This window comes from Anolis sagrei, chromosome 12 (genome assembly GCF_037176765.1).
Source record: "Anolis sagrei isolate rAnoSag1 chromosome 12, rAnoSag1.mat, whole genome shotgun sequence".
In the NCBI taxonomy this organism is placed as follows: domain Eukaryota; kingdom Metazoa; phylum Chordata; class Lepidosauria; order Squamata; family Dactyloidae; genus Anolis; species Anolis sagrei.
In genome coordinates this window covers 9,634,801-9,651,511 of record NC_090032.1, presented here as the reverse complement: position 1 = coordinate 9,651,511, position 16,711 = coordinate 9,634,801, and the positions used below count along the sequence as shown (strand labels likewise).

Sequence of the window (16,711 nt, the reverse complement as noted above, 5' to 3'; positions counted from 1 at the left end):
ACTCCACCAGGCAGTCTATAATATTTAATAATAATAATAATAATAATAATAATAACAACAATAATAATAATAATAAAGTATATTATTATTAATAGTACATAATAATAATAATAACTACAACAACAATAGTAATAATAATTATTATTATAATAATAAAGTATATTGTTATTATTAATTAATTAATAATATTAATTTATTATTAATATTATTAATTAATTAATTAATAATAGTTAATTATTAATTAATTCCCATTACAGTGGGAAGGGACCTCAAGGGCCATCCATTCCATCCCCATTCTGCTATGCAGGAAGACACGATCAAAGCTTTCCCGACAGATGGCCATCCAGCCCCTGCTTAATAGTTTCCAGAGAAGGAGACTCCACCAGGCAGTCTATAGTACTTAATAACAACAACAACAACAACAACAACAACAAGACAACAACAATAACAACAACAATAATAGTAATAATAATAATAATAATAATAATAAAGTATATCGTTATTATTAATAGTACATTACAGTGGGAAGGGACCTCAAGGGCCATCCATTCCATCCCCATTCTGCTATGCAGGAAGACATGATCAAAGCATTCCCAACAGATGGACATCCAGCCCCTGCTTAATAGTTTCCAGAGAAGGAGACTCCACCAGGCAGTCTATAGTACTTAATAATAATAATAATAATAATAATAATAATAATAATAATAACTCTGTTCTATCATAAAGGAAAACACAATCAAAGCCCTCCCAACAGATGGCCATACAGTCTCTTGAAACTTCAGAAAAGGAGACTCTACCATCATCATCAAAGATGATAATTCTAGACTATAGAATCCCAAGGGCCATCCAGTCCATCCCCCATTCTGCCAGGCAGGAGAGACACAATCAAAGCCCTCCTGACAGAGGTCCAGCCAGTGCAATGTCTCTAGAGGGAGAAGCAAATACTGTCAAGCTGCTATTTCAGTAGGAAATGGTTTCTTCTAAAGGTGCTGAAGTCCACGGCGGATGTGGCCGGAGGACGGGCGCTTTACGAGACCTATTCCGCTGTGACGGACAAAGAACCGGAGCGTTTCCTGACCTTGCGGCACACAGTGCTCCTGCGCAAAGAGGCACGCAAGCTCTTTGTGCAAGCCAACACACGCTTGGAAGGTATTCCACTGATGGATTCATTCATTGGGGTGACAAACTACATTAATGCAATAATCATTCTTGGTAGAATAATAGATTCATAGACACGTGCCAATCTGCTATGGCTTATGCAGGCATGGGCCAACTTAAGCCCTCCAGGTGTTTTGGAGAAAGGTAGGTGGAGCAACCAGGCAGCCTCATAGCCAGAAGTGCAGTCTGATTGGCTAATAAAATTGGAGGGAAAAGCTTAGCTGGAGATGGGCGGAGCCAAAGAGAAGCTGAGGCAGCCATTTTAAGTTCAGTTAGGAGTTTGGTGTGGAAGAAGAAGAGTTTTAGAAGTTTGAAGGAAGGAAGGAAAAGATTTTGGAACTGTTTGGTTTATGAAAGATACCTCTTTGAGGATAGTAGTTAATAGGCCTTTATAGTGATTAGAGTGCTGTGAGGGGAAGGAAGAATCAAAAGGTTTAAAAGATCCTGTTTGGATTTCTGTGTGTGGAACTTTAAGAAACTCAAGATATAAGTACCATCCTCTGCAAGAAGTAAAGCCTGACAAGGTCTTTGAAACCATTACACATATTGACTGTTCAAAATAAACAACATATTCCTGTTTTATTCCATGTGGCTTTTTAAACATTTGTGGCGAGGGAGAGAGACCATTTCCTTATTAAAAACACCTCTTTGCTGCCTTATACTGATTCAGTTTCTTCTTTTATATTGGCTGGGACTTTCTGTGTGCTGTTAAACCTTTGTGCTTTATGTCACAGGCAATGAAACACTCTTGTATATAACAAAGTAACACAGTTTATTTATAACTTCTGGTTCCAACGCTTGTGGTTACATTTCTGTTTTGTTGCAATCTTGAGGCTTACAGTCAGTATCAGTTACTGGTTTACTTTTCTGAATAAACTTTCAATGTTTCACATTCACAAACATGTTACTTGCTTTACACACTCTTGGCTGAATTATATTCCGACTCAGGCAACACTAGCCTTCTTTATGTTCCTTAAAACTCGAGCTCTATTTAACTAACTGCTTCTCTATATCAGAAGTCTTTAACACATCTTCATAACTGCTTATTTCTAACAGGCACTCAAAAACCAACTCTCCTCTTCACACACAGATTCCTAACTCATTTTCAAACTCTCTCACTAACTGCCTCTTTCAGAACCTTGGCTCCGCCCCTTTGGAATGTTCAGCTCTCTCTCTCCAACTGTCATTTTGGCCTAGCAGCCTTTTCAAATCCTGGGCCTACGCTAATCTGCATATGACCAATCAGCTTCACATATGCAAATGAATCCTATCTCTGCTGTTGCTACTCTGTCTGTACCTATTCTTCCCTATCTGCCATATGTAAACATAGAGCTATACACCAAAACTTTAACATAGAGTAGCAATTTCACTACAACATTCCAGTGAAGGAGGGGGCCTATTAAAATAATAAATTGGTGACAGCAAAAAGAAATATTTAATACATAATTGGAGGCAGCAAAAGCAAAATATGAAAGACAGTGGTAGCTTCCCACTGACTGGCCTTGTGTGTGGGGGGGAAAGGAAGGGGCTTGAGGCTGTTAGGAATTGTGCGAGTTGAAGTCCAAAACACCTGGAGGGCCCAAGTTGGCCCATGCCTGCTTTAGGGTTTACTAATTGCTCAATGTAGTGAATTTGTTGATCTATGTTAAATTTTTGGTGTATAGCTCTATGTTGCAATGTGGCCGAATTGGCTCAAATAGGGTAGCAACAGTAGAGGCAAGATTAATTTGCATACGTGCAGCCAATTGGTTGTATGCAGATGAGTGTAGGCCAGGATTTGAAAAGGCCACTGGGCCAGAATGGCAGTTGGGGAAAGAGAGCTGAACATTCCAAAAGGGGCGGAGTTAAGTTTTAAAAATAGGCAGTTAGAGAGTCAGAAAAATTCAGTTAGGGATTACTGTTTGTGAGGTACAGTTAGGAAAAGCAGTTAGAAAAATGGAGCTCAAGTTTTAAGGAAAAGAAAAAAATGCCAGTGTTGTTTAAGGCAGAATATAGTTCTGTCAAGAGTGTATGAAAAAGTAACATATTTGTTGATGTGAAACAGTTGATGTTTGATAGGAAAAGTTAACCAAGTGGATGATATTGAATGTAAGACTCAAGACTGTAACAGAACACACAAATGTAACCACAAGCTTGGAGCCAGAAGTTATAAATAAACTTTGTTACTTCGTTTATTACAAGAGTGTCTTAAGCCTGTGATATAAAGCCTCAAGGTAAAAGCTCACAAGAAAGCCCCAGCCAATTTTAAAGGGAAACTGTTTCAGTACAAGGCAGTAAAAAGATTTAAAAATAAAATCTTTTCCCCCCACATAAAAGGCACCTGTGAAAGGACTGAAGTAGTGAAACGTCGTCTCACTCAAGTTTTCTCTTTCTCTCTTTTAGGAGATGATGTTGTCCTCGTGCAATACGAAAGCAGTGCCGCGGGCCTGATTAGGTCCTTCCGCGACCGCTTTCCCGATGACGGCGAAGTCCTGGAGCGACACCTGATGGATTTGGCCCGTGCGGATGCCCACTTCTGGGGAAAGTGAGGCCCTGAAACGATGCTTTGCCTCTCACGGCTTCCAGATTCCCTTTACCTGGGAAGCCCTGCAAGCCACCACTTTCCCCGGGTTGCACTCAATAAACAAAAAACATGAGTTTGTACAAAATGGGTGTCATGGCGTTTTCTTAGGCGAGGAAGACTCAAGAGGCCATTTTGTTCCTTTCACATCTAGCCAGGTATCAAACAACAATATTGCGGGTTATAGTGAGCACCATGAATATGTACAAGAGCCTTACCACCATCCTCCACAAACACCATACTGCCCACCACCCAAAGGAAGGCTTTCACACAAGGACAATTTCATTCTAGATTTTCTGTTTTTCCTCCACCACGGGCATCCCAGTGTTTCTTTCTTCGCATGACGGAAGTTGTACTTCACTGGCCACCACCCACGGAATGCTTTCATACAGGGACAATTTCATCCTGGATTTTCTGTTTTTCCTCCACCATAGGCATCCCAGTGTTCCTTAATCTCTCCATTGGTGCAGAATTTGCATTTTTTCTTCCTCCCCCCCCCCCCCCCCACACACCCACTGCCTCTCCCTTAACCCTTTCCTACTCTTTTCAATTCTGTCTGCACAACAAATAGAGCAGAACTAATCAGCAACTGAACATCCTGGAGGAGTTTAAGGGATGGACTTAATAGATAATAGTTAATAGGCCTTAATAGTTAATAGGCCTCTATAGTGATTAGAGTGCTGTGGGAGGAATGGAGAATCAAAAGATTTTAATCGATCCTGTTTGAATTTCTGTGTGTAGAACTTTGGATTTCTGTGTGTGGAATCTGCACAACAAATAGAGTAGAACTAATCAGCAACTGAACATCCTGGAGGAGTTTAGGGGATTGACTTCACATGATGGAAGTTGTAGTTCACTGCCCACCACCCTCAGCATGCTTTCATACAGGGAAAATTTCATCCTGGATTTTGTGTTTTTCCTCCACCACAGACATCCCAGTGTTCCTTACTCTCTCTATTGGTGTGGAATTTGCATGATCCCACCCACTTCCTCTCCCGTAACCCTTTCCTATTCTTTTCAACTCTGTCCGCACAACAAATAGAGCAGAACTAATCAGCAACTGAACATCTCGGAGGAGTTTAGGGGATGGATTCCATATGATGGAAGTTGCAGTTCACTGCCCACCAGCCAAGGAATGCTTTCATACAGGGACAGTTTCATCCTAGATATTACGTGTTTCCTCCACCATGGACATCCCAGTGTTCCTTACTCTCTCCATTGGCGTGGAATTTGCAAGATCCCGCCCACTGCCTCTCCCTTAACCCCTTTCCTACTCTTTTCACAACAAATAGAGCAGAACTAATCAGTTCTGCTCTATTTGTCCTCCACCATAGACATCCCAGTGTTCCTTACTCTCTCGATAGGCATGGAACTCTTTTCAACTCTGTTTGCACAGCAAATAGAGCAGAACTAATCAGCAACTAAACATACGAGAGGATTTGGGGGGATTGTAGTTCACTGCCCACTACTGAAGGAATGCTTTCATATAGGGACTATTTCATCCTGGATTTTATGTGTTTCCTCCACCATAGACATCCCAGTGTTCCTTACTCTCTCCATTGGTGTGGAACTCTTTCCAACTCTGTCTGCACAGCAAATAGAGCAGAACTAATCCGCAACTAAACATACTGGAGGACTTTTGGGGATTGTAGTTCACTGCTCAACACCCAAGTAATGCTTTCATATAGGGACTATTTCATCCTGGATTTTATGTGTTTCCTCCACCATAGACATCCCAGTGTTCCTTACTCTCTCCATTGGTGTGGAACTCTTTCCAACTCTGTCTGCACAGCAAATAGAGCAGAACTATTCCGCAACTAAACATACTGGAGGAATTTGGGGGATTGTAGTTCACTGCCCACCACTCAAGTAATGCTTTCATATAGGGACAATTTAATCCTGGATTTTATGTGTTTCCTCCACCACAGACATCCCAGTGTTCCTTACTCTCTCCATGGGTGTGGAACTCTTTTCAACTCTGTCTGTACAACAAATAGAGCAGAACTAATCCGCAACTAAACATACTGGAGTATTTTGGGGCATTGTAGTTCACTGCCCACCACCCAAGTAATGCTTTCATATAGGGATAATTTAATCCTGGATTTTATGTGTTTCCTCCACCATAGACATCTTAGTGTTCCTTACTCTCTCCATGGGTGTGGAACTCTTTTCAATTCTGTCTGCACAGCAACTAGAGCAGAACTAATCCTCAACTAATCATACTGGAGGACTGACTTTGGGGGACTGACTCCACATGATGGAAGTTGTAGTTCACCCTGCATCAAGTCAGAGCACTGTGACCCCGACTGACAATGGACCTGGACCACATTTGGCACACAGAATCCCCAAGACCAATGAAAAATATTGGAGAGGTTTTTTTGGGGTGGGGGTGGGGGAAACACCTTGATTTATAGCCATTGTAGGTATTGGGATTTATAGTTCACCTGCAATCAAAGAGCACTCTGGATCCCACCAATGATAGCCCTGGACCTCATTTGGTCTGGAATGTATAGGACAAAGGTAGGAATCTTGGGCCCACCAGATGCTTTTGACTTCGCCTTCCATCAATCCCAACTAGCACTGCCAATGGTGAGGAATGATGGGAGCTGTAGTCCAAACCACTGGAGGGCCAATGGTTTCCTTGTTTGGATGTTGTAACATCAACAGCAGGCCCTTCCTGTGTACGGATGTTACCAAACGATTCAGTTCTATTTACTGCAAATGGAAATCCACTAATAATAGTAATAATAATAATAATAATAATAATAATAATAATAATAACTATTTATACCCTACCACCATCTCCTCAAGGGGACTTGGGGCGGCTTACATGATATACATTCTGCACCAAATTTCTATTAATTTCCCACCCAGGAAAAAGAAAACCCATTAAGACGTCAGATAATATTAAAATATATAACCGGTGCCTTTTTTTATTGAAAGACTGCATTGTTTTTCTGTACAGCAATTAAAAAATACAAAATACGCCCAGTCCTTTCTAGCCCCGTCCAGTTGACTAAGAATAAATCAATTCTCTGGAGGCTATTACGCAGGGGCTGGATGGCCATCTGTTGGGAGGGCTCTGATGGTGCCTTCATGCATAGCAGAATGGGGATGGAATGGCTGGCCCTCGGGGTCCCTTCCCACTGTACTGCACTATAAACTGCCTGATAGAAGCAGGGACTGGATGGCCATCTGTCGGGAGGGCTCTGATGGTGCGTTCATGCATAGAAGAATGGGGATAGAATAGATGGCCCTCGGGATCCCTTCCCACTGTACTGTACTATAGACGACCTGATAGAGTCACCTCCCCTGGAAGCTATTAAGCAAGGACTGGATGGCCATCTGTCGGGAGGGCTCTGATGGTGCCTTCATGCATAGAAGAATGGGGATAGAATAGATGGCCCTCGGGATCCCTTCCCACTGTACTGTACTATAGACTGCCTGATAGAGTCTTCAGCAGGGGCTGGATGACCATCTGTTGGGAGTGCTCTGATGGTGGAGGCTATTAAGTAGGGACTGGATGGCCATCTGTTGGGAGGGCTCTGATGGTGTCTTCATGCAGAGCAGAATGGGGACTGAATGAATGCCCCCCTGGGTCCTTTCCCACTGTACTATACTATAGACTGCCTGATAGTTTTAAGCAGGGGCTGGATGGCCATCTGTCGAGAGGGCTCTGATGGTGCCTTCATGTATAGAACAATAGTGATTGAATGGATGGTCCCCTGGGTCCCTTCCCACTGTACTGTACTATAGACTGCCTGATAAGAGTCTCCTCCTCTGGAGACTATTAAGCATGGACTGGATGGCCATCTGTCAGGAGGGCTCTAATTGTGCCTTCATCCATTCCATATGGGGATGGAATTGATGGTCTCCTGGGTTCCTTCCCACTGTACTGTACTATAGACTGCCTGATAGAGTCTTCAGCAAGGGCTGAATGGCCATCTGTCGGGACGGCTCTGATGATGCCTTCATGCATAGCCGAATGGGGATGGAATGGATGGCCCTTGGAGTCCTTTCCCACCATACTGTACTATAGACTGCCCGATACGTGTCTTAAGCAGGGCTGGATGGCCATCTGTCGGGAGGGCTCTGATGCTGCCTTCATGCAGAGCAGTATGGAGATGGAATGGATGGCCCTCGGGATGACTTCCCACTGTACTGTACTATGGACTGCCTGATCGAGTCTCCTCCCCTGGAGACTATTAAGTAGGGACTGGATGGCCATCTTTCGGGAGGGCTCTGATGGTGCCTCCATGCATAGCAGAATGGGGATGGAATGGATGGCCATCGGGGTCCCTTTCCACTGTACTGTACTATAGACTGCCTGATAGAGTCTCCTCCCCTGGAGGCTGTTAAGCAGGGGCTGGATGGCCATCTGTCGGGAGGGCTCTGATCGTGGAAGCTATTAAGTAGGGACTGGATGGCTATCGGTCGGGAGGGCTCCGATGGTGGAGGCTATTAAGTAGGGACTGGATGGCCATCTGTCGGGAGGGCTCCGATGGTGGAGGCTATTAAGTAGGGACTGGATGGCCATCTGTCGGGAGGGCTCCGATGGTGGAGGCTATTAAGTAGGGACTGGATGGCCATCTGTTGGGAAGGCTCTGATTGTGGAAGCTATTAAGTAGGGACTGGATGGCTATCTGTCGGGAGGGCTCCGATGGTGGAGGCTATTAAGTAGGGACTGGATGGCCATCTGTCGGTAGGGCTCCGATGGTGGAGGCTATTAAGTAGGGACTGGATGGCCATCTGTCGGGAGGGCTCCGATGGTGGAGGCTATTAAGTAGGGACTGGATGGCCATCTGTCGGGAGGGCTCTGATGGTGCCTTCATGCATAGCAGAATGGGGATGGAATGGATGACCCTAAGGGTCCCTTCCCACTGTACTGTACTATAGACTGCCTGATAGAGTCTTCAACAGGGGCTGGATGGCCATCTGTCGGGAGGGCTCTGATGGTGCCTTCACACAAAGCAGAATGGGGATGGAATGGATGGCCCTCAGGGTCCCTTCCCACTGTAGTGTACTATAGACTGCCTGATAGAGTCTCCTCCACTGGAGGCTATGAAGCAGGGACTGGATGGCCATCTGTCGGGAGGGCTCTAATGGTGCCTTCCTGCCTGGCAGAAGGGAGACCTTATGGTCTCTCCCAATGTTATCATCCTAGGAAGTAAGTAAGAACTGAATGGCAATTACACTATGTAACAAAATTTGAAAAAATAATTCTGTTCCTGGTTTGAAAGTGTTATTTCCTGTTTACTTATGTGGAACTTGTTTTGAAAGTAGTTACAATACTCCCGAAACTTTGTTTTTGTGGCTGCCACAAACTATTGGTTGAGACTCAATGAGATAGTCCTTGAAAAACTATAGCAGGATTTCCAGCAGAAAACAAAGTTTTTGCAGTTTAATACACTAATTCCTTGTTTTTGCGATAGACTTAAGAAATGACGCTTATAACCCAGGAACAAAAATTGTGTTACATAAACAAGATTGCCGACACATTCGGAAAAAGGCCGTCTAACAAAAACCCCTCCCATCGCATTCAGACATTATTTATGTCTTTCCCCCTGTCGTTAAAGGCAACGGGCTAATTAAAAATATTGTCAAGCTGAGTATGGATTTCCAGTAATATAAGTTAGCCTCATATATAAGGAAAGCATTGGAAGGGAGCTAGCATTGTGGAATATATATATATATATATATATATATGGCAATGGAATATGCTGCCACTTTTGGGATGTCTTTAAGCAGAGGCTGGATGGCCATCTGTCGGGAGGGCTTTGAGAGTGTCTTCCTGATGTCCGAACTGGGTTGGACTGGATGCCCTTTGGGGTCTCGTTCAACTATGATTCTGTGGCAGGTTGTCTAAGGACGAGGGTTGAATGAAAAGTAATGCCTCCACCTTCGTAACTCCTCAACAGATGGCAGTACTGGTATGTAGCAGGTACTGGCTTGTTCAGTAGACTCTCCTTTACAGTTCCATTTTGGCAGGAAGCCTTAGCATTGAACGGTTGTGTTGTTAAAGTGAAAAGTAATGCCTCTATCTTCGTAATTCTTCAACAGATGGCAGTACTGGTATGCAGCAGATACTGGCTTGTTCAGTAGACTCTCCTTTACAGTTCCATTTTGGCGGAAAGCCTTAGCATTGAACAGTTGTGTTGTTAAAGTGAAAAGTAATGCCTCTACCTTCGTAACTCCTCAACAGATGGCAGTACTGGTATGCGGCAGATACTGGCTTGTTCAGTAGACTCTCCTTTACAGTTCCATTTTGGCAGGAAGCCTTAGCATTGAACGGTTGTGTTGTTAAAGTGAAAAGTAATGCCTCCACCTTCGTAACTCCTTAACAGATGGCAGTACTGGTATGCAGCAGGTACTGGCTTGTTCAATAGACTCTCCTCTACAGTTCCATTTTGGCAGGAAGCCTTAGCATTGAATGGTAGAGGAGAGTCTACTGAACAAGCCAGTACCTGCTGCATACCAGTACTGCCATCTGTTGAGGAGTTACAGCGGTCGAGGCATTACTTTTCATTCAACTCTCGTATGTGTATGTGTATATATCTGTAATGTATATTGTTGATCTATTACCTTTTTAAAATTAAAAATGTATTAACATTAAAAAAATATGATTCTGTGCCAGACTGCAACTCCCATCGTCCCCATCTGATGAAAAATGTGTAGTTGGTGGGAATTTTGGAATGTGCCATCCTTTCAGGGAATTGTAGTCTGGCATAAACTCATAGTTGGAAGAGACCCTCAAAGGCCATCCAGTCCAGCCAGGCAGGAGGACACCATCGAAGCCCTCCCAAAAGATGGCCATTCAACCTCTGCTTTAAAACCATCCAGGGATTGGAGCTGCAATGTAACAAAAGTGCCGGATGACAGTTTTGAAAAGTATGCATTGCTCAGTCCTTTTTGGGAAAGTTAACGATTTTTAGGATTTTTTTTCAAACCGGCTCAAATTGTCGTGCGGGCACAGCTTTGGTTCTGGTCCGGTGCCAATGTAGAAGAGGGGGGCTTCTTTCCTGCTTTGTCAACGTCCCTGGAAGAAGCGGATTCTGCTCCTCTATCTCACCCTCCGAGGATGTTTCCTTCCCATCGTATATGTCCTTGCAATGTGGGGAGAGGGGTCTCCTGTGGACCCCGCTCTGGGATCAGGGCGGAGGTGGCGTTTCAGGCTTGACAAAGGCAGTCCTGCATCAGGCGCATCCGCTGCACTGTCAAGGAACCCTCCTCTGTGAGGAAGACGAAGGAGACCGGGGTCCAGCGAGGCCGGCAGCAACGTCTCTGCGAAGAAAAGGGAAAATGAGGTGTTATCTCTACGCAGATGATGTCCAGATCTGACACTCCTTCTCACAGGAGCAGAATTCAAAACGATCTTGACAGATTAGAGAGATGGGCCAAAACTAACAAAATGAAGTTCAACAGTGACAAATGCAAGATACTCCACTTTGGCAGAAAAAATGAAATGCAAAGATACAGAATGGGGGACGATGCCTGGCTCGAAAGCAGTACGTGTGAAAAAGATCTTGGGGTCCTCGTGGACAACATGTTAAACATGAGCCAACAATGTGATGTGGCGGCAAAAAAAGCCAATGGGATTTTGGCCTGCATCAATAGGAGCATAGTGTCTAGATCTAGGGAAGTCATGCTCGCCATGCTCTATTCTGCCTTGGTTAGACCACATCTGGAATATTGTGTCCAATTCTGGGCACCACAATTCAAGAGAGATATTGACAAGCTGGAATGTGTCCAGAGGAGGGCGACTAAAATGATCAAGGGTCTGGAGAACAAGCCCTATGAGGAGCGGCTTAGGGAACTGGGCATGTTTAGCCTGAAGAAGAGAAGGCTGAGAGGAGATATGATAGCCATGTATAAATATGTGAGGGGAAGCCACAGGGAGGAGGGAGCAAGCTTGTTTTCTGCTTCCTTGGAGACTAGGACACGGAACAATGGCTTCAAACTACAAGAGAGGAGATTCCACCTGAACATGAGGAAGAACTTCCTGACTGTGAGAGCCGTTCAGCAGTGGAACTCTCTGCCCCGGAGTGTGGTGGAGGCTCCTTCTTTGGAGGCTTTTAAGCAGAGGCTGGATGGCCATCTGTCAGGGGTGATTTGAATGCAATATTCCTGCTTCTTGGCAGAATGGGGTTGGACTGGATGGCCCATGAGGTCTCTTCCAACTCTTTGATTCTATGATTCTATGATTCTATGAAGGAGAGGTGGTCCCTAAGGTACGATGGACCCTGGCCATAAAGAGTTTTAAAGGTCAGAACTAGCATCTTAGACAGGCAGGAAGCCAATGTCAATGTTGCCACACTGGTGTTCTATGGCATTCCATGGGTGTTCTTGTGAGTAACCTGGCTGCAGCATTCTGAACAATATGGAGCTTTCAGGTCGTAGACATCGGAAGGCCCACATACAGGGCATTGCAATAGTCCAGCCTAGACGTGACCGTGGCATGGATGACCGTTGCCAGAGCCTCGTCAGGTAGGTAGGGTGCCAGCAGGCATGTAGCCTGGGGGGGGGGGGAGGGCTTGGGGGGCTTCAGCCCCCCCCCCGAAATTCTCAGGGTGGTTCGTGAAAAGGCCTTACTGGTGCATTATTTAAACTGTTATGTTTATTCATATCATGATCTGATCACCATGCTCAATATATCCCATATGCATGGGGCTATTGGGGTAATGATACAAAAGGTTTGCTAGGGTAGACCCTCTTTCACTCAGACTCAGCCCCCCCCCCCAAAAGCCCCCCTGAAAAAAAGTTAGCCCCCCCCCCCCCCCCCCGCGAAACGAAATCCTGGCTACGGGCCTGAGTGCCAGTTGCCTCGCTTGTCGTAGATAGAAAAAGACCTGTTTGCTGGCAGCAGCAACCTGAGCCTCCTTCGTCAGCTGTGAATCCAGGACGACACCTAAGCTCTTAACAGTGGTCGATGGAGATAGGGCGGCACCATCGAAGGTGGGCAACGGAGGAGTCAGACCTGCCGGGCAGCCATGCCAGAGAATCTCAGTCTTTGCCGGGTTCACCTTCAGTCTGCTAGCACGTAGCCAATTTGACAGAACTTCCAGACATAGGGTGAAATTGTCTGGAATTGATACTAATACTAATAAAATTTTATTTCTAGACCACCCTCTCTCACCAAAGGGTGGTTTACACACACAAATATACAAGCATTCAGTACCTCAGAAGAATGCAGATGTATCAAAATAGAATCATAAAATCCTAAAGTTGGAAGAGTCCTCATGGGCCATCCAGTCCAACCCCTGCCAAGAAGCAGGAATATTGCATTCAAAGCACCCCTGACAGATGGCCATCCAGCCTCTGTTTAAAAGCTTCCAAACAAGGAGACTCCACCACACGTCCAGCTCTTTAAGCCACTCCTCATAGGGCTTGTTCTCCAGACCCTTGATCGTTTTAGTCCCCCTCCTCTGGACACATTCCAGCTTGTCAATATCTCTCTTCAATTGTGGTGCCCAGAATTGGACACAATATTCCAGATGAGGTCTAACCAAGGCAGAGCATGGATAGAATGACTTCCCTGGATCTAGACACTATAGAGGCCAAAATCCCATTGGCTTTTTTTGCCGCCACATCACATTGTTGGCTCATGTTTAACTTGTTGTCCACGAGGACTCCAAGATCTTTTTCACACGTACTGCTCTCGAGCCAGGCATCATCCCCCATTCTGTATCTTTGCATTTCGTTTTTCCTGCCAAAGTGGAGTATCTTGCATTTGTCCCTCTTGAACTTCATTTTGTTAGTTTTGGCCCATTTCTCTAATCTGTCAAGATCGTTTTGAATTCTGCTCCTGTCCTCTGGACTATTGGCTCTCCCTCCCAATTTGGTTCCGTCTGCAAACTTGATGATCCTGCCTTCTAGCCCTTCAGATCCTGATCAGGACCGGACCCAGGAGGGAACCTTGCTGATGGCACTCCACTCGTCACTTTTTTCCAGGATGAAGAGGAAGCCTTGGGGAGAATCACCCTCTGGGCTCGTCCATTTAACCAATTCCAGATCCACCTCACCATAGTTTAGCCTCGCCCACATTGGACTAGTTTCCTTGCCAGAAGGTCGTGGGGGACCTTGTCGAAGGCCTTACTGAAATCCAGGTACGCTCCATCCACGGCATTCCCCGCATCTACCCAGCTTGTAACTCTATCCAAAAAAGAGATTAGATGAGTCTGGCATGACTTGTTTTTGATAAATCCATGTTGACTCCTAGCGATGACCACATTCGTTTCTAAGTATTTGCAGACCACTTCCTTGACAATCTTTTCCTGAATCTTGCCTGGTGTCGACGTGAAACTGACCAGACGGTAATTGTTTTCCTTTTTTCCCTTCTTGAAGATTGGGACCACATTGGCCCTCCTCCAGTCTGCTGGAACTTCTCCTGTTCTCCAAGAACTCTCAAAGATGGTTCCGAAATAACTTCCGCTAGTTCCTTCAATACTCTTGGGTGCAGTTGATCTGGCCCTGAAAGGGGACTTGAACTCATTTAGAGTGGCCAGGTATTCCTGGATGACTTGTTTCCCAATTTGGGGTTGGATGTCCTCTAATCCCTCTTCCACTCCATCTTGCTGAGGTTGAAGATGACTTTCTTTTTGTGAGAAGACCGAGGCAAAGAAGGCATTAAGTAGTTCTGCCTTTTCCCTATCCCCTGTCAGCATTGCCCCATCTTCTCCTCAAAGAGGCTCTATCGCCTCCTTGTTTTTCCTTTTTCTACTGACATAAGAAAAGAAGCCCTTTTTATTGTTTTTAATGTCACTGGAAAGTCTGAGCTCATTTTGTGCTTTAGCCTTGCGGACCTTTTCCCTACAGGTGTTGGCTATTTGTTTGAATTCTTCTTTGGTGATTTCTCCCTTTTTCCACTTCTTGTGCATGTCTCTTTTGTGTCTTAGCACAGTTAGAAGTTCTTTGGACATCCATTCTGGCTTCTTTGCACTTGTCCTTTTTTTTTTTTTGGCACGGTTTGCAATTGCGCCTTGAGTTTTTCACTCTTGAGAAACTCCCATCCATCCGTAACTCCCTTGTCTTTTAGTATCTGTGTCCACGGAATGCTGCTCAGTGTTTCCTTCATTTTTTGGAAATCAGTTCTCCTAAAGTCCAAAATGTGGGTTTGACTTGTCTTAGTTTCGGCCTTCCTTTGTACCTCAAATTGCAGGAGCACATGGTCACTTGCCCCTAAGGATCCGACCACTTCAACCACAGTGATCAGGTCCTCCGCATTTGTTAGGATGAGATCAAGAGTAGCCAATCCCCTTGTTGCCTCTTCTACCTTCTGGACCATGAAATTGTCTGCAAGGCAAGCGAGGAATTTGTTGGACTTTGTACTCTTGGCCGAGTTTGTTTTCCAGCAAATATCGGGATAGTTGAAATCGCCCATGACTACTACATCTCTTCTTTGTGTGTTTGGTCAACTGTTGGCAGAAGACTTCATCAAGTTCTTCCTCCTGGCTTGGAGGTCTGTAGTAGACGCCTACAACAAGATCTTTTTGAGTCCCAGTTCCCTTGATTCTTATCCAGATGCTTTCAAGCTGGTTTCCCGCATTGCTGTCTTGCATCTCTTCTGCAGCATAAGAGTTTTTGACATATAAGGCTACTCCGCTACTCCGAAGACCGAGGCAAAGAAGGCATTAAGTAGTTCTGCCTTTTCCCTATCCCCTGTCAGCATTGCCCCATCTTCTCCTCGAAGAGGCCCTATCGCCTCCTTGTGCTTCCTTTTTCTACTGACATAAGGAAATAAGTCCTTTTTATTGTTTTTAATGTCCCTGGCAAGCCTGAACTCGTTTTGCGAACCTTTTCCCTACAGGAGTTGGCTATTTGTTTGAATTCTTCTTTGGTGATTTCTCCCTTTTGCCACTTCTTTTGCAGAGTCTCCTACTCTGGAGGCTATTAAGCAAGGGGTTGGATGGCCATCTGTTGGGAGGGCTTTGATTGTGTCCTCCTGATTGGAAGAGGGATGCTCTTTGGAGGTCTCTTCCAACTCTAGGATTCTAACACTATTTTTTGCCCGTGATCCAAACCTGAATCAGTCTGTAGGGAGGGCTTTGATTGTGTCTTGAATGGAAGAGAGTTGGATTGGATGCTCTTTGGGGGGTCTCTCCCAACTCTAGGATTCTAACACTATTTTTTGCCCGTGATCCAAGCCTGAATCACTCTGCCCTTGGAATAATTCCAAAGCCCAAAATTGGTTGAGTCTGCATTTACCTGCTTTACATCTCTGTCCGTTGGAAGGTTCGGTGGCTCCGGAGTGCATTCTTGAACCCAACGGTCCAGATCCGGCACGTCTTCCTTCCGGCGGCAAGGGCAACCCAGGCATTCGGTGAAGAGGAAGGAAGCAGGGTGCAGGACCCAGCTTTGCCAGCCAAGATCTGCAAGTAAAGGACACACAAGGTGATGGAAACACTTTCCAAGAGAGACAAGATCCGAAAATACAGTTGAAACGTCATAGAGATTCCACCTAAAAATTAGGAAGACACAATCAAAGCCCTCCCGACAGATGGCCATCCAGCCTCTGCATAGGAGGAGATTCCATCACACACACATCCCAAAGATATTTATTTATTATTTGTAGTGGAATAAGCAGAAGCTGGATGGCTCTCTGTTGGGAAGGCTTTGATTGTGTCTCCAGCTGACATCCATCATTGCCTGGTCCTCTAAGAAAGCATCCCTAACAAGGTCTCCATGGCAACACCTACTGGGGCGTCTCCAGGGTAACGCTGTAGCCTTCTTTCATTGGTCATCTCTCCCATTTCTATTTACATATGAGTCTATCTATCTACTGCCCTCTTGTGGTAGCAACAGAGTCCTGCATACATACAAATGTATTTCTTTTTCCCAAAAAGGGTGGATCTCTATTTATCATTATTTATCATTATCATCATCATTATTTAAATTTGGATATTGCAAAGTATGTATAACAAGCTTGGTTCAGATCCATCAAGCCACGTAGGAGTCTTTGTGGAACGAACATATATACATTTTTCCACTTTTAGATAT

The 16,711-nt window shown here is 44.8% G+C and overlaps 1 protein-coding gene across 2 annotated transcripts in view; it reads left to right on the top strand.

The window, feature by feature from the left end:
- DPP3 (dipeptidyl peptidase 3) overlaps nt 1-3,806 on the top strand; it is a 37,329-nt gene extending 33,523 nt beyond the window's left edge. For both annotated transcript variants that reach the window (XM_067472410.1, XM_067472411.1), the window contains exons 17-18: nt 987-1,149; nt 3,541-3,806. In XM_067472410.1, the coding sequence (XP_067328511.1) occupies nt 987-1,149; nt 3,541-3,686 (309 nt within the window). In that variant the 3' untranslated portion in view covers nt 3,687-3,806. The remainder of the gene's footprint in view (nt 1-986; nt 1,150-3,540) is intronic.
- Nucleotides 3,807-16,711: the final 12,905 nt, after the last annotated feature.